Below are 19,473 nucleotides of genomic sequence, written 5' to 3'. Positions count from 1 at the left end.
GTCCGGGGCCGTCGCCCCGCTCACCCCACAGCACAAAGCACTGTTACAAAGTGAGATCCTTGTTCGTTCTCTTAACGTTTGCTATATAAGATGAGTGAAACCTGCTAAAAGGAGTAAAAAAACCGCAAGAGCAATGTAACCTACCAGACACGTACACAGGAATTTATTTTAGGAAGGAGGGTCCAAATTCAATATGCGGATAAATTACATTAAAATTTGTAAAAATTACCCCTAAAATTAAACTAAATTCACAGAAAAGTCGGGATTTCGGGTGTCGGACCACCACGATCAACCCCTGCGTACGTCCTTGCAGTCTACTGTAAATATATATATATATATATATATATATATATATATATATATATATATATATATATATATATATATATATATATATATATATATATATATATATATATATATATATATACGTTTTTGTTGTTTTTTCTTTACTAAAACGACTACTGAAAAATAATGTTGCATGTAACCAGTGTGAAATCTTGGAGGATTAGATTGGAATTTGAATGGTGTATCTAGGCCGGGACCGGAGGAGCGTAGGCCCCCCATCTTTTTAGTGTCAAAAATAATTTAAGCTCATATTTATATATTTTTGGAAGTATATAGTAAACTCATGATATACCTATCATAGTTTAGTTCTGGCTGCTCCCCCCGACCACCAGTTTTTACCTTCTAAATCCGCTACTAGGGAATTCCCTCACTTTGTGCTTTTGGGAAAAAAAATCCTTTCTACTAATAACTTACTGGGAGTGAATAAAATGACACTATTGATAGAAGTTTGCAAGTTAGGATTAGGAATTAGATTTCTGGACTTTCGGTATCTATGGTCGCATGTTAGCCTGTCTTCGTATGAGGGATGACGTTCCTCGGCCATCACACTATCCGGGGAATTGGAAAGGAAGAAAGCAAAGAAGAACGAAGGAAGCGACATGGAATCATTATGTTAGATACCATCCCAGCATTTGCCTGGTGTGAAGGAGGAAACAAACCCTCTCAGGATGACTGGTCTAAAAAAGCTCTTACACCTTTTCGACCGAGTGTTCCCATCGGGAATCGAACCCGGGATCAAGTTTGCAAATTAACTATAGTAATATTCTACCTATGTAATTAACATACATTTCACAAGTAATTAATGAATATACTAGTGATTAGCGTTATCCCTAATTTTACGTAGTCGAATAATTATGCGTGTTCAAATATGTGAAATTTGCATGTCGTAACATTTCAGGGCAAAGAGTTGTCTTTTCTTTGCTTTACACTCTCTCCCCCACCCAATACACATACTTCGGCTGTCATAATTTCGCACCCTGCATGTGGCCTTAAAAACTCTGGATGTCACGAACGATTGTGGTTGCTAAAGAAACAAGGTAACATTTTTTAGGGTTACAAGCAGCGACGTAGGTAAAAGTAAATAAATAAATAAAGTATAGCATCTTATACCTTAGGACCGAGGTGGCTCAATGGTTGTTCTTGTGTAATCAGACGGTTTGAGCCGTTAGCCTGAGGATCATAAAGCATAACCTAGTAAGCGTTTGAGACTTTCTGTAGAACATGGTCGGATTTTTTAAACTGTACTTGATGTTTCTGTGTTCATGTCTCTGTTGAGTCTGGTAGTCCTAAACAGTGCAAAAGATAGAAAAATAAGAGCGAGGGAGTTTTTAGAAAAACAAAAGATGTGGTACAGTAAAACCTGCCTTCAACGGACCCTTTAGTAAACGGAAAACTGTCTTAAAGGGAAATATTTCATGGTCCCATGGATTTTGGAGTAAAAGACATGTAAAAGTCCCTTCATTAAGCGGAAACTGTGTTATGCGGACAACGGAAAGCAAAATAAACCTTTAACGGAAAATTCTGAGTTTCAGACTATATCGTTTAGAAAAGTTTTACACATCATGTGAGAGGGTAAACATATACTGTCTGCGATAAATACTTCGTTCTTTTGTTAAATCTTTATGGGCAGTGTTGACCTTCGTCAATCACTACTCATATTCAGCTCCCACAATTTTTCGCTGGTCCTACGTAGCATGTCAGCTGTCAGTCTTCTTTATAGGCGTACTTCTGTTCCGCTTGTGTAGCAACTAGCGACAGCCAACAAAAATGAGAAGAAAACTGACAAAACAAACTTCTGGAAAAAAGGAATTGAGGTAAAGCAGAAGTTATATATCTCCATCACGTGTCGTGAAAACAAGGAGGAAAGAGTTCAGAGGACTTTCAAAATTCCAGAGAAAGCTTTTCTGTGTCCTGAAGTACACCGCAGCCAAGTAGTAGCAATATATGCAAAAAATCCTGCTTGACTATTGGGAAAAATAAAGGAAAGTGTGCACAGCATATTTTGTGTTTAAGTTTTTTGGGGGTATTAATCCGTAGAAGGAAAAAGTACTGTAATTGAACAAGTTGCGTACATCAATATATTTTCTCATTATATCCGTTATAAGCATATATATATTTTTTAACGGAAAGGTTTATCTCCATTAAGCGGAAACCTGTCTTTAACGGAAACTTTTGCAAGTCCCGCTCGATTCCGCTGAAGACAGGTTTCACTGTATAATGCTCATCTCTTGTGTCTGAGTTCCCAAGTTCGATCCCAACTCGCACCAAGTGGATTTTGTGGTGGACGAACACCATGTGTTGGTTTTTTTTTTCTCAAGGATTTTCTGTTCCTCCCACTTTTACCATTCAACTATTCCATTCATTATAATCTCACCGTCTCCGTTAGCCTTGGAGCATAATCTAAAGACGTTAAAGTAAAAAAAGAAAAAAGAAAACATGCTCAAGACTGTTTGATTATATTTTCTCATATTTTGTTCATATATTCTTTTATTTTTAAAAATTAGAAGAAAAAATAAAAATGAAAAAATCTTTCACTTCTATCGTTATGACCTGTAACCTAAAGAAGAGAATGACGGTGAAAATGAATGAAAATGATGAAAGTGGAAGAACGCCGAGAACAGTGGCGGATCTAGAAAGTAAAAACTGGGGAAGGGCAACCAGAACCCAGATTATGATAGATGTACCATGAGTTTACTATAAACTTTCAAAAATATGTAAATAATAGCTTAAATTAGTTTTGTCACTCAATAAACTGGGGGGCCTAAGCCTCACGGCCTCGGGCTAGATGCGCCACTGCCCGAGAAATTCCACTCACCCGATGTTTGTCCACCGTCAAGTTCACTTAGCGCTAGCTGGAATCGAACCAAAAATCTCACGCGCCAGGATTGAACTCTTTACTATTAAGCCACCGTGTCTCCCCAAAAAGAATCGACTTAGGCCTCTTTAACTGCCTATTAAATGTAAAAACTGTTTATTAAACATTTTTTCGGTACTTTATGTTATAGTTTACAAAACAATTGATTAAATAAGTTCTGTATTAGAATAATAATTTACTTTTTAAAAAATGCTGGTACTCACTCGAAATCGATTGTCTCCAATAGGCGGCTCTGCGTAAGGAACTCCCAGAAATTGTTTCACCTGTTCGCCTGTGGGCAGTGTGTGAACTTGACCCCGAAGCGCCCCCGACTTCGTCGTCACGACGGTGGGATCGTGCTCCTCGCCAACAGCTGTCGGCAGCCACCGAGAACCTACAACAAGGAGAGCGCAGTTGACGAGGAACAGGCAAGGCCGAGGCATCGCGGCACACTGCCGACGCTAGCCGTACCATCAACAGCACGCAAGCCGAGAGTGAGAGTTTTCTAAGCGCGAACGGAGAGAGAGAGAGAGAGAAGCAAGGCTATAAGGTCATAGAAATTGCTCTCTCACTCTTGCATATTTAGAATGCCCTTTGGTTTATACGCATGCTCTTATCCTACAAGAAACACAAAATAAACTAGTCGGGTGACTCAAACATTCCTTTATTAACGATGCTACTATTCACGAAACAATGAGAATGGTCGCACGTCCCTGAACTTCCCTCGCACTTTTTCTTTAAAATATCGCGCGTTATTTTTAAGGAAATTATACTTTTACCCAATAAGCTGCTGTCCATACCCTGACTACTTTAGTTGCTACTATATAGCGCTCACCTCTTGAGAGGTATTCCTAGTTCGAACCCTGGTCACGCGACTTTGTGGTAGATAATTTCCTGTCCGTACATTTTCTCCAGGTTCTTTCGGGGAGCATGGTGACTCAGTGGTAGAGTGTTTACCTCTGAGCTCGTTCGTGGCTAAGCGGTTAGTGTACGCGCCTTTGGCGTGGGAGGCCAGGGCTCGATTCCTGGCGGGAGCTCATGTGGTTCGGATTCCACGTTCAGGTCCACGTCACATGTAACCTCGCTGCTGAAAGGGACGTTAAACTCAGAAGTCGAGTGTTTACTTCTGGTACGTGGGGTCCTTGGTTCGATCCCCGCCAAGCAAGTTTGTGATGGACAACGTGGTGTCCATGGATTTTCTTGGGGTACTCCCGTTTCCTCCCACATTTTATTTCCACCGATTCTTTCATTATCATTCACTTGTCTTAATTATCCGTGTCTCATAACACGTGGAACGTTAAATTGGACGATTTCAAGATTTTCGAGGTTCTTTCGTTTCTTCCCACATTCCCATTTCACTTTCAATCACTTATTTATTCATACACATTTCTGGACATTATCAGCATCTATGGCCTTAAGTCCGTCACGTATGAGGGATGAGATGTCCCTCGGCGTGCACACTATCCAGGGAAAGAAGCGGCCTGGGACCTGTATGTAAGGTACCATTGTTACTATTCGTCCTTTGTCCATGGATTTTCGCGGAGAATTCCCGTTTCCTTCCCATTATCATTCCACCAATTCTTTCACAACCATTCATGTCACCTAATCATTGTGTTCCTTATCCTAAAGGGCATAAACGTGGGACGTTAAATTGAAAGATTTCATTTCATTCTCAGACACTATTCGTATATGACACGAACAATCAACGCAGAAAAATTTCGGGAATTCTGCCCCCCTTTTTGTTAAATTTGGGCGAAGTCTCAAAAATTTCACATTGTTTGTTGTTATTGATGTGTGTTTACAAAAATCATACGAAAGGAACTTGGAAAGTCTTATGGAAGTACTCTGTTCAACCCTTAAACTTCCAAACTATGCTATGTATAAGTATGGATAGTCTTATAGAAAGGTTCTGACCATTCGTTAGACTTCCAAACTATGCTACGCGTAAGCATCGAAAGTCTTACCGAGCTCCAGGCAAGCTAAGAGGCTTGGGTTAGGTTAAATCTGTCACAGACAAGCTAAGACAGCAGAAATGGCCAGTGTGAACTGATGTCGATGAAGGACTTACAGCTTGTTTTATACCCTCTTCTGGACATCGGTGGCACTAGTGTTCTTCTTACGTTGTATGACCTGATGAGTGATGACAATGAGAATGTCTGTCCTCTGCCTGCATAGTAGTTGTAGTAAGAGAGCATGTGGTTTCGTTTACAAATAGCAAGCATGTGTTAGTGTTTACAATATATATTAGTGCTCCAACTGTTCACTTATTTCTGTACCGAAATTGGAAGTGGTAGAAACCTACTACCACTCGTAGATCCAGTGGCGGCTTTAGCGAGTATGCCGGGTAGGCAGGGTCTACAAAAAATTTTTTGAACAATATATAAACGCTAAAAGATACAATAAAGAGTAACGCTAAAAGATACAATAAAGAGTAAATGTACTGCCCACTATTTATTATTAATGGTAAATAATTATTGGATCAAAAAATTTTCTTGTACGCCTTATATCTGGAGAACTACGGCAGCCAAACCAGAACTACCACTTAACTCAGTATGATGTCCTTATTCCGTAAAAAAATACAAAATTTCGATTTAAGGGCCATTCAAAAATTTTATGGACCCTGATCCAAAAAATCAATAATAGTCTATTTCATTCAACCAAACGTTTTCTTGTACGTCTTATATCTGGAGAACTGCAGATAGTGTATCTAAACCAAAACTACCACTTACCTCATTATGATATCCTTATTCCGTAAAAGATACGAAAACTCGATTTAGGGGACATCCAAAATTTTTATGGTCCCTGATCCAAAAAGTCCAATGTTTTTCATTCAATTACAAATTTTCTTGTACGCCTTATATCTCAATCACTACATATACTGTAGCAAAAGCAAAAACTACCACTTAACTCAGTATGGTGTGCTTATTCCGTAAAAAATATGAATCTCGATTTAGGGTCCATTCAAAAAATTTTGTGGCCCCTGATCCAAAAAATCCAATATATTTCATTGAATCAAAGATTTTCTTGTATGCTTCATATCTCGAGAACTACATATAGTGTAGCCAAACACAAACTATCACGTAACTCAGTATGTTGTGCTTATTCCGTAAAATATGAGGAAACCCGATTTAGAAGCCGTTTAAAAATTTTTTGACCCCTGACCCAAAATCTAATTATTGGCCAAGATCGCAATCTTTTGATCCATTTTTTTGGATCATTCCTAAAATTCTTGTTTAATAAATAGCATCAACCACTAAGGTAAAAGTAATTTCCTACTGTCATTAATCAATCAAATGTGTATATGTATCCATAAACGAGGGAGCGAGCCTACCCAAAATTAAAATCCTAAAGCCCGTAGATCAGAAGCGGTAATAGGCAGTCAGAAATTGTTTTTATATGGACTGAATATCGTGTCTGCGACTTCACTGCTGAACTGAAACCAGAAACGAAAGATATACTTTTTCAGGTTTCACTCGTTTCAGCATTGAATCCCCCATAGTTTTGGAAGTTTCCGGCAATTTTACACTGTGAAACGAAATCCATTTGCTTTTGATTATGTTATTGTTTTTCGTTGTAAAACATCTTAAATGTTGTTTGTGTTGTTCTTTTTTACTTCGAAACTATGTTATGTTACAGAAAGTCGTACAATACAGCTATGTACGTCCTCTATTTTAGGGCTACCTAGGAGACGATACATTTCTCGTCTCATTTTCGAGACGAGATGATAAACTTCACGAGTCTCGTCTCAAAACTAGTTCATCCTAGTCTCAGATCTCACGCACAATTTTAGTCTTATATGATTCATGGTGTTAAACTATAAATAGATAAAGCGATTATACGAACACAATGAAGAATATTTATCAACATTTAAAGATTCGTAAACCATTACACAACACATTCCAATAATAAATACAGTCTTTAAAAGTTGCTATATCATACATTTTTGTGAACAACTTGGAAATGAAATGAAATGAAATCTGCATGTCTCACGGTTATGCCGACTATTCTAAAGGAGACGGTGGTGATGAGAAATGAATGAAATGGTGGAATAAAGAAAATGGGAGGAAACGAGAAAACCCACGCACTCCGTGTTTGTCCATCACAAACCTCACTTGGCGCGACTTGGGATTGAAGCAAGGGTCCCATGCTCCAGAGGTGAACGCTGTACCACTGAGCCATCGCAACCCCCAAACTTCTCATTGGATTGGATTGGATTTTGGGTTTAGCACCCGATTCAGCAGCAAGGCTATATTAGACGGGGGACCTACAGCTTAACGTGGAATCTGATCCACATGAGCTTCGATCGGAAATCAAATTCGGAATTCTAATGCCAAAGGTTCTTACGGTATCCACATAGCGACAACGGACTTCCCGTAACCGGAAGAATTCTCAAAACTTCCATATGAAATTAAGAAAAAAATCAGGGTTTAAGTTTTATTCATAAATTTTCAAAACGAGACGAGACCAGATTTCTACAAAATTTAGGAGACGGAATCTCGTCTCGTCTCGTCTCGTGGGTTACCCTAAGTTTATCACTTTAGGTTTCAGGATTGAATCTTTATATGCTGGAAGTCTACCCTACTTTTATAATGTGACACGAAATTAACTTTTTAAGGATTTATGTTTCTGTTTGTACTTTTTTTCTTTTCTTTTCTTTTTCTTTTTTCTTTTTAGTTTTTGAAAACCAAAAGTCGAACGTGTTTTCGGTCAATCAACGCTTGCTCTTTTAATATGTGGCAACCAATTCAGAGATCCATCTCACGATTTACTCTTGTGGCCAAACGGTCAACACCATAAAGTAAACGCAATTCCGTCTGCCCTGTTCTGAACCTTTTAATAATTCTGCCTCGTTTGTTTGCTTTTTCTATATAGAAAAAAAGAGAGATTCATCAAAACAAACATACGTAAAAAAAAAAAAAGAGAGAGAGAGAGAGAAATAAAGCAAAGATTCTTCTGTGATTGGCATTTTGGAAGTTTCTTTTGGCAAATTATCTTCTTTTGCATATTGATGAAGAAATAAAAGTACTCATCCATCCAGCCTCAGCGACTGAAAGAAAACATAAGAAATTGCTTATTCATTCATTTAACTGATTCATTTTCTGGCGTGGTTCCGACTTTAACCAATGACATAATCAAAATAAAACCTCTGCTAAATACCGTAGAGAAAATCAAGCGAAATATATATTTTATAAATGAATTGGCTTGCATTTATAACATGGATAAAGAATGTCATAATATTTTCGTCTAAATGCTTACGCAAACCCGTAACTCTTAAATGTTTCGAAGTTTACATACTAGCTTGACGCGAAACGTACATCTGTCTATCTATCTACCTTTCTCTCTCTCTCTCTCTCTCTCTTTTTACGTGATATATATAAAGTGATCGAAAATGACCGATATTTGTGTCGAATCCATAGTTTTTGCGGTTGCTCAGATGAACAGTGACACTTCCGATGCAACTTAAATCCAAATTCAACCCAGCAACTTGGGGAAGAGGAAGGGTAGATATACAAAAATGATCGAAAATGACTGACATTAGTGTGGAATCCATAGTTTTGGTGGTCACTGAGATGAACAGTGACACTTCCGATGCAGTTTAAATCCTAATTCACCCTCGCAACTTGGGGAGGGGGAGGAGGGAGATATATATATAAAAATGATCGAAAATGACCGACATCATACAACGCTTCAGTAATAGTAAAAAGTGACTGACTAACGGAAGATATTACTAATTTTGTAATCGGGTAATTGACGCTAGTAAAGGCATTGTTTACTATAAACTTTCAAAACCATATAAATAATAACTTCAATTATTTTTTCCCTTAAAAGACGGAGGGCCTTGTCTCCCCTGCACCAGCCTAAATTAGCCACTATTTGAAAAATACTCTTTATTGTGTTTGGATACTCACTGTATCAATCAATTCACAGTATTTATAATGTAAATCATGTAACGCTAGACGCAAAATGAGACAACACTGCTCATGTTTCTAATTTAACCTCGAATTTAAAAGATACTTTTCGTATCGATTCTCAACTCGTTTTCGAAACAAGGCGAGAAATTTCTTGCCTGTGGGCAGGGCCGCCCACAGGGGGGATGTATGGCGCAAGCTGCGCCATTGAGAAAAATTTTGGGAGGGATTTTACTCTACTTTCGAACTAGCAATTTTACTGTCGGAATAGCATTAAAACACGATTTTGAGAAGCTAATTTTCAAAAATTTTCCGGGGTGAACCCCCGTACCCCCTGCTTCGATACTCGATGAATGAAGTACCGCGCAAGTAGCCGTATGAAAGGAAAGGTTGGTTCGTTTTAAGAGAGAAGGGCCACACACAGGAGGGATTAATGGCACAAGTTGTGCCATCGAGAAAAAAATTGGGGGGAATAAAAAAAAATTGGGGAAGAATTTTACTCTAATGTCGAATAAGTAATTTTGCTGTCGTCAGAATAACATTGGAACACGATGCGATTTTTTTTTTTAAATCTCGAGAATGAATCCCCCTACCCCCTGCTTAGAAACTCTATGAATAAAGTACCGCGCAAGTTGCTATATGAAAGGATGGCGCCAAGTTCTGGTGAACAACAGTTACAAACACTCAAGGAATCACTTTCAAATTTAGCTTTGAAACCTGCCTATGTTGTTTGTTGAAAATTATAATGTAGTTTGACATAATTGTGAGCTAGTGGTAACCATACAGACAACAGCCAAGTTTCAAATCTAAATTTGAAGTGAGTCAGTGAGTGTTTGTAACTGTTGTCCATCAGAACTTGGCCACTCGTACTTGGCTCTTTTACACGAATGTTTTTTGTTGGATATCACTTCTTTTTGTAGGCTAATTTCGAGGATAACATTTTCTTTTGGTATCAAACTCAATAACTTGTAACTTGCGTCTTACTTTTCATGTACAAGGGAATTATATCAATATTTTGTAAAGAAAAAAATAATACTACTAATTTAAAAAAAGAATACCTGTGCCATACACAGTGTGTAGAAGTTTTTATACCCTTCAATATCCTTATAGAACATATTTAGTATTGTACACTACCAAGACTACTAATAAAAGTAATGCCATTTTTATAATTACAACTGCCCCTACTACTACTATAAGCATTCTATAATACTACTACAGGAAATAAAAACAACAAAAATAACAATTACTAGTACTATAAAAACTACTGCTACATTGGGCAATTGTTTTTAGAGGACTTGAGTTTTGAGGAGAGAAGAGATTATTAGTTTTGGGGGGAAGTGCGCCATCAGCTTTGGGGGGGATGGGCACCCCTGCCTGTGGGTAACGATATCCACATTAAGCCAGTGGCGGATCCAGGGGGGCCATCGCCCCAATCACTTCCCCCCTCCAGAAGAGGGAACTTTCTTATTTTATTTATAAATAAAACAGAGTTTGGAGCTCTTAAAAGTAGCTCTAAGTAGCAGTATTACAACCCACCGTCATCCCCAGAAGTCCGTCCTGGATCCGCCCCTGCATTAAGCAGTAGGTTCATGTCTCATGCAGCCTTGGTGCTGAACAGAACGGCAAACTTTAAATCCACCAAAGAGCCTAATCAAAATGTTTGTGACATCAATCCAGACTAGCTCTATTACTTAAGTCAAAAGCACGCTAAACCTAAAAAAAAAAAAAAAAAATAAAATAAAAAATAAAGTGTTTTACTTGGCAGACAATATCAGTTGATAGAAACTAGTGTGTAAAAACTTACCTTTAATGCGGCGCTTTGTGTACTGTCTTCTATATGTAGATCATTTCTTTCTATCATCATCATCATCATCATTACGTTTTATTAAGAAAACTCAGAAGCGAGTAATTTCAACCTTGAACTAAATTCTTGTTGAGATCTGTTAACAAGTAGGCGTTTGAGAAACAGTAAATATAGAACGCACAGCATAAGTTAAAAAGATGCAGAGCTATTTTCTGTTTTATAAAGATTGGATTATAGTCGATCATTTGTCAAGTGTTAAAAGTAGGACGCAATCTTGTTGTGTCCACAATTTTTGCTTCTGATATTATTTTACTTGACACTGACCTACAAACCACAAATTGTCTAAAAGCAACGCCTATCATCACAGCATGCAAAGTACTTCATTAGGGAAAAGACGAGATTATTCTCATACTTCTGCAGCATAATAAAGGTTGTATCCGATACTTCAGTTAATTAATTGCTCTTGACAGCAAACGTCAGAAAACTTATGAGTTATGAGAATTCCTCATCGGCTCTTTAATTCTAAAACCATTGCATTTTTAAAAAATCAAAATCAAATAACAGTATCAGAGTGTATAGCGTGTAAAGAAGTTTGATTGAAAGTCCATACGAGGCATGTTCAGAAAGTAAGTTTCCCTGATGAATACAAAAAAGACACAGTGACCTTGAAACATTTATTACCACAGATACAGTACAGGTGACACTATTTTTTCAACATATTCATCAACGGAATTCAGGCTCTTCTTATACCGTAGAGTCAACATAATACATATCCCGATTTGGTAAACTTTTGTACGAGGAATGTCCAGAAAATAAATTTGCCTAGGGAGATGCAGCAAGTGACAACCAATCTTCGGTAGTCATTCCACTTGGACGTGTTTGATTACCCATCCTTATAGTCTGAATGTTGCTCCGAGCGATTTTCATGTCTTCTTACACCTTAAGACGTAGCCTACCTGTCCAGTAAGCATTTTGATAGAGGTGGACAATGCCAGACAGCTGTCATAAATTGGTTCTACTCACAGGCGGCTGATCCGATATTTTGAAAAGTAGCGCCACCTGTGCTATCTGTGACAATACATGTTTTAACGTCACTGTGTCTTCTTTGTTTACCACCCTAGGAAAACTTACTTTTGGACGCGGTTCACAATTTTAATTTTAGCGCTATATTCCACGGACAGATTAGTATGTTGTATCCTGAACATTATACGAACCCGCTAATCTGAACAGTACCGTGGGTAGTCTAGCAAACAAGGATGCTTATCCATAATCACTGCTATAGGAATATATGAAGAACTGATTTTTGATTGTTTATATCTTGCCATAAACAAACTCGATTACTACCTTTTAACCTTCTACGTTCTTCCCAAAATTGATGGTGATCCATAAAGTAGTTTTGAGATTTTCTTGCCTCTTGGAAGGACAGACGTGGAAATATATTAAAGACTTTCGGTAGACATTCGAGTCAAGTGCAAGCATATCTAATTATTGTTGTTACTTTAGCATTGTATACAGAAAGGTTAGACTTTGACTTAGGTGCGGATCCAGGACGGACTTCTTTGGGGCGGTGGGTTGTAATACTGATACTTAGAACTACTTTTAAGAGCTCCAAACTCTGGAATGGGTTTTATTTATATATATATAAAATAAGAAAGTTTCTTCTTCTGTGGGGAGGGGTGATCGCCACCCCCTGGGTCCACCACTGATCCTTTAACTTCTCGAAATCAACTCTGCAATACTTTGGTTCCTATCTTCAAAATCGTAAACAAGCTGTACTGTATCGAAATCACAAATCTCAAATCTTCCACGCAATAGGCCTATCTGGAGTCCCTCAAGGCTCGAATCTGGGACTTCTACTTTTCATTTTGGCGATAAATGATCTTCCTGAGTGCTTTCAATTTTCTAAAAATCTACTCTTTGCTGATGACCTTAAAATATTCAACAGATCGCCCCCCCCCCTGAATCCGCCCCTGCTTTGACTAGGCTTTAATTACCCTAACGAACTTATAAGATACACCACATTTAAAAAAAAATGAAATTATATTATTAGATGTTCGTTACATAAATACAAACAATGTTTTCCTTACATTCCTGCTTAGTCCCTTCTCTTGGTCAAGTTCTCCGATGTAGGTAGCATGCCCTAACTATGATTGTCTAAATAATGACGCCTTTTGTTATCGTCCATCACATTTCCACAACAGTTGTGGGTAGCGAAATTGTGCACATCTACCTTATTATGTGACTAGTAAGAAAGTGATCATTAGAGTGGAGCGAAAAAAAATCAAATTTTCAAGTACCGAATTCTAATAGGGCGTATTTGCATGCTAATCAATGGGAAAATAATGAGAGAAAAATCACACGTTGGATCTTCAGATCGCGCAAACGGCCTAAAGTTTGAAAAAAATGACAAAAAACATAAAAATTTGCCTTTACACGCACAAAAAAATCAGATTTTTGAGTGTTGAAATCTAATAAGGCTCAAAAATTGCGTATTCGCGTGTTAATCAATGGAAAAATAACGAGAATATCACAATTTGGATCTTCAGTTCGTGCAAACGACCTAAATTTTGAAAAAAAAAAATAATATTAAAAAACACCAAAATTTACCTTTACGCAAGAAATATACAGATTACGTTTTTTTCATTTCTATAGCGTCTAAGTACTTTATTTTAGATGTGTGAAGTCGTGTTTGTTAATTCGTTAATGTGAGTGATTTTATACATTTTATTTTCATAATGAGTTTGCAGCTTTTCGCTCATTTCTCAACGTTCTTTCTTCATGAAATGGCCCAGAACTCGCCACAAGGTGGGGGCTACAATTCGAGTTCCACCCACACATTACCCAACCATCCTATCAATTAGGGTATGCTAAATTATGTTGATTTAGTCAAGGACGTTGCCTTAAATTCAGATTTTTTTTTTAAATAAATTTTGGCATTGTAAGTCTTGAGAGCAAAGTTACTCTAATGTAGTCATCTCTGTTTTCTTGTGCACATACTTTTCCTGCAGATTCCGTGGCAAGTTTGACACATATTTCAACTTCCTGAGTATGGCATGGAAAATTTAAGAAGTCAAACTCATGACCAGACTTGTCATACATAAATGATAAGATTTCGAGCACTCGAAGGGGAGATAGCTTACATTTTCTTCCAATATATCAGCTCACTGTAGTCCGTGACATCAAAATTTATTGAAGGTGCCAAAACATTTGATTTGATTTACTCTAAGATTTGATTTTTTCGCTCCACCCTAGTGATCATGTCTTCCCTCAAGCCTAAGTAAGTTGCAGTGATTTATTAATATATCGTTGAGAAATTTCCTCCTAAAAAAAATATTGAATTCATTTATCAACGATTATTCAGTATATTTAGGTGAGAACTTGATAAATCTGTCCAATATTTTCATGCAACTGTAAACAATGTCTACAGGCGTGTAGTAAAAAAATTTTGTTGCGGAACGGTAGTACGAAAAAAGATCTCATGAGTAAACGTCTGCTGCAGATAAAACACAAGTATATTATTTAAAAAGAATTGAGAATTTTGGGGATGTCAGAACTGGTTCCTCGTGGATGTGTCCCTAATCTGTATGCAGGATTGACTGGCCCTGGAAGCAAACGGGCAAATACACTGAGTTCCCTCATCTTTAAGGATCCCCGTCTCAAGAAATCTATTTAGTAACGAAACTATAATAAATAAAAGTTCCAAAAATATTTACTGGAATAAGACCACAAAATACGAGTAGTAATTCGCGCATCTATGTGGATCTAACGTCCGTTGCGTTCTTTGCTTGCGATGTGGCTGAACAGCCACCGCTAATTTTACAATAATTATGTGATATCTTCAAATAAAAAAAAAAGATAATTGAAATGTGAAACAAGAGCGCTCTAGACAATATTATTTTGCATGAGGTACCATTATCACGAGTCACCTAGTAGCTTTCCGTTTCTAACCATTTAGAAACGCGAAAATAAATTCCGATTTTCTAAATGGCTGGAAACCGAAAGCAGGTAAGTAAGTCGTGATAAGGGTATCTCATGTAAAATCATATTGTCTAGCGAGCTCTTGTTCCACTTTTCGATTATATGTTATCTATTTGAAGATATCACATAATTACTGTAAAATTAGCGGTATTTTAATTTCGCCGTAATATGGCCTCTTAAGTACGGTTCTACGTGTAACGCAACTTTCTGTTGGCTACACGTAGAAATCGCAAGCAACGAACGTAACGGATGCTTGCATGAAATCGCATTCTATTGCGTTATCTGCACGAATTATAACTAAAGTGATAATTTAATTGACATTATTGCTTTCATACAATATTCATATACATGATTTGCAGGTAGCTTCTTTAGATACTTCTAATCTTCGTCAACAGGGGACAGTCAAATTTAGTGTTGTAGAAACTTTATCTCCTACGTTCCGCGAAAGTTCTTTCTTCATTTTTTTAATTTGCGGTTTCTTCCTCTGTAGGAAAATATTTCAACGATACTGTTGGTAATTACTGAGAGTATACTTATGATATTTTACCATAACAGGGCAATGCTACTCAGTAGCTACACATAAGACCTACTTTATGGCAATCTTGCTTCGAAATAAACACCCTATATTTTGTAACTAAAGTACAAAAATACTTTAAAAATTACGAAATTCTGATCAGGAAGACATGGTTCAACCATAAAAGCAAACTAAATATTTTAACAGTAATGCTCTAATCTAAAGTTACAGTTATATTGCAGAGAAATCGCGGCTGTCTTCTGTAATTAAACGCCAAAGTAAAACCACACCTTGATATTCTTCGAAGGAAGTGATACGGTTTTTAAGATGTGTTTCTGTCTATTGGTGTTACTGTATGTAGTGGAGTCTTTACTATTCCCTATAGAGGGTCGAAAGTAACTTCACCGGAAAATTTTGGCAGGTGACCCCTGATATCAAATGAAAGAAAAATGTTCTAACAAACAGGAGTAGATAAACGCCTCCTTTCAGAGCTGTAAACTGCTGAAAGTGCGAAAAATCACTGAAGTAGTTGTTGACGCATTCCGAACACCAGTTTCTGAGATAGTACTCTCAGAGTGAAAAAAAAAAAGTGATTTAAAAACTAGTTTGAAAGTATGCAAAAGTGTATCGATCTTAAAAGCTAAATAGTACTTTGAAAAAAAAATTGAAGTCATTTCCAGAATTTCTCATGTCTTTTATTGTATTGATTGCAGAAACTTTTTCAGCAAAACTCGTAATTGTATGGGTATAGCCAAAAAGTAAGTAATTATAGAACTCCGGTCTATCCGGCTTTTTTGTTATCTAGGCTGCTCTTCAGCCACATTGAGTTGCATAGTCGGGAGTCGATTGTATTTGGGCTTGTGATTTAAAATACGAACAAATAAACACGTTTTTAAGTGTTTTCTGATATTTGTCCTAGAAACTAAGGAAAGAGATGGGAAGAAAAAGGAGGAAGGATTGAAATTATTTGATATAATAAGATATCTATATCTCGAAATCTCTAAATTCAGTTAGGATATCTTCATTAATATTCAAGTAGTTTTTTCAAGTACAAAATGTCGGTGTAAAGTAGCAAGTGGGATACACGTTATTGTTAAACAAAAAAGCTACACAACGTGACATGACGGGAAACATCAATACGTTTTAATTTTTCTAGCTCACTAAATATGCCATGGTTGGTCTCTCTGTGAACAGATGAGTTATGTCAAGCAAGTATTCATTACCAATACCTCGGTAAAGACACTACGTCCATTAGTTCTCTCCATGCTTTCAGCACAAGAACATTGCAGTATCATTTTCCCTTTTCTTTTTTCATTTTCTTTCTTTTCTTTCTTTCTTTTCTTTTTTTTTTTTTTTTTTTTTTTTGTTAAAACATATTCATGAAGTTTTCTAATACTTCCAGTAAGTTTCTATTTTGTTCCGGAGTAAGCATGAGTCAAAAATGTTCGAAGTCACTGGGGATAAACACGAGCGAGTTTTCTTTGAAACTCGACTCGACTTGAAACAGACATCTTTAAGCTCGACTCGAGAATTCGGCTCAAAGATTTTCCTCCAACTAGACTTGAATTCAGGTCGAGTTTCGAGTCGAGTCGAGCCGAAACGAGCCAAATCCTGTGTGTAGTTTCAAGTATTCTCTTCAAGTATCCTACATAGACAAGATAATTATTATCAATGATACTACTACTACTTTATTATTATTATTATTATTATTATTATTATTATTATTATTATTATTATTATTATTATTATTATTATTATTATTATTATTATTAATAACAATTCCGTGTATAAACATGAAGGATAGGCGGCTTGTATCTGAATACTAAAAACTAGTTGACTGCCGACCTCAGTCGTCGAGAAGTCTGCAGGAGGCAAAGACATCATTTACGAGGTTGTGGGTTTGAGTTCCGAAGGAGCAAGCATTCGGGCTCGAGCCCAAAATTGTTAAAAGTTATAGAACGCCAGCCAAACATGTTCAAAACTACTCGGCCCGGGTACACTGAGAAAAAAAAATGTAGGTGGCATACTTAAAAACGTAGGTTACATTCGTAATTCCTGTAGTTTCTGGACTTAACGTACAACCGTATATAACATCCTGCAGCAAACGTATAGCTGAAAAAGTATGTATTATACGTACTGTCTGCACAAGTGCAATGACGTCATTCGTGTGACGTTATCTGCAGTAACAAGTATATACGGAGGTAATATCTAGCTTTGTGACGTCAGGGTCGTATGTAGCATGTGGGTTAATAATGACGACATACACTGACTATCAGGACGGAGCATGATTTCAAGAAGTATGCAATATACGTTCTGTACGTATGTTTCTTGCGTTCAACCCCGAGACAGCATCTATATTGTACTTGTGCCCCATACGTACGACTAGATACAGTATACGTATTGTACGTATGTATTATACAGATTTTCCTTATGTCGCACACAGCTTGTCCAGATACAGCATACAGAATATCCGTATGCACCATACAGAGTGCATATATGTAGCTTACAGACTGTCTGCATGCAGCATATAGATTATACGTATGTCGCGTACAGGTTGGCCATATGTAATGTATAGATTGGATGTATATAGCTAATAGGTTGTCCATATGAAATATACAGATTTTACCTGTATCGAATACGTATTGCCTTCTTGTAATGTATGGATCGGACATATGCAGGATCTAGAGTGTACGTATAGTGCACCATTATTAAAGTGCTGCAACATACTGCAAAGTGCATGATACATTCTTACTGTAATGTTGTCAAATATTGTTTTACTCTGTATGAAAACAAAAATAGCTTAAAATATGGTTGATCTCCTTTGTGCCAATAATAATAAAATTAACAATACTACACTTTTCAAATCTTAGTTTGGAGCAGTGAAACTGTCCAAAGAAATGTATTTACCTGCAGGGTGTCCTATAAGTTTGGGCTTCCTGCTAATTCGTTGGAAAGCTACTGCAAAGTCAAGTGTTGAAAAGTGACACAAGCGTTAATTTTAAAATTATGGGCACAAAGCAGGGGCGGATCCAGGACGGACTTCTGGGGGGGGGCGGTCGGCGGTAATACTGCTACTTTTAAGAGCTCCAAACTTGTTATGGATGGGTTTATTTATATATAAAATAAGAAAGTTTCCTCTTGTGGGGAGGGGGCGATCGCCCCGATCGCCCCCCTCTGGATCCGCCCCTGGCACAAAGGAGGTTAACCATATATTAAACTATTTTCGTTTCCATACAGAGTAAATCAATATGTGATATATTACTGTAAGAATTTATCATATGGTTTGCAGTTAGTTAGTTGCAGCACCTCAATAATAATGCAAAATGCACAGCCTTATACAATCCTATATTCAAACTCAAACAAGATTTACGTACAATCATTTATTAAGCTGTTATCATCCATTGCTTGTACGATATAAAGATTATTTTACCTCATTCTTTTCCTTAATAGTATCTTCTACTAAAGTGCAGTTGTTACCACAAGAGGCCTGAATAGAATTTTCCAGAAATAACTTCTCTGTACATTTTAATTAACAGTTTTTTTTTTTTTTAAATGTCGCAATAATTAAAAGTGTGGTGTCAGCCGGAAACGCATTCGCTTACAATATTATTCCTACTCAGTACTCGCCATTAAAAATGAAACACCAAGAAGGAGACTGGGTAGATGCGCCAAAGTTCCCAGGCCGATACCTAATAGTAAGTGCAGAATACTCTTAAACGTTCGCTGTATTCGCTGTGTGACAACGTGGTGACAGCGGAGGCGTTGTGCAGCCATCGACTAAACATATTTATTCTTCCCTGCTATAGACATTCTGCAAATTTGGACTTTCCTGGATGCATCCTTCTTAGTGCAACATTTTAAGGAAAGAGCAATTTAACAGTCTCATACATTGCTTAAAGAAAGAGCAATGATTCTCAGAATTACTCGGAAGATACTTGTATATATACACAATAATTTAAAACGGTTATTTCAAACTTTGCAATTCAAAGCACGAAAAGAACTATAGATAAAGGAACACTGATTTTAGCCAAATAGTAATTAGTAAACTCAATCACACTCAGTACCA

General features: G+C 37.1%; 1 protein-coding gene across 1 annotated transcript in view; it reads right to left on the bottom strand.

Moving 5' to 3' along the window:
* LOC145684240 (fatty acyl-CoA hydrolase precursor, medium chain-like) overlaps positions 1–3,669 on the bottom strand; it is a 220,757-nt gene extending 217,088 nt beyond the window's left edge. Inside the window, exon 1 of the mRNA XM_081756346.1 lies at positions 3,427–3,669. Coding sequence (XP_081612472.1) covers positions 3,427–3,645 — 219 coding nt within the window. The 5' untranslated portion in view covers positions 3,646–3,669. The remainder of the gene's footprint in view (positions 1–3,426) is intronic.
* Positions 3,670–19,473: the final 15,804 nt, after the last annotated feature.

The sequence above is a fragment of the Thermobia domestica genome, chromosome 4 (assembly GCF_964235325.1).
Source record: "Thermobia domestica chromosome 4, izTheDome1.hap1.1, whole genome shotgun sequence".
Classification (NCBI taxonomy): domain Eukaryota; kingdom Metazoa; phylum Arthropoda; class Insecta; order Zygentoma; family Lepismatidae; genus Thermobia; species Thermobia domestica.
The sequence above is the reverse complement of the archived record's forward strand: the minus strand, read 5'-3'. Positions and strand labels throughout refer to the sequence as shown.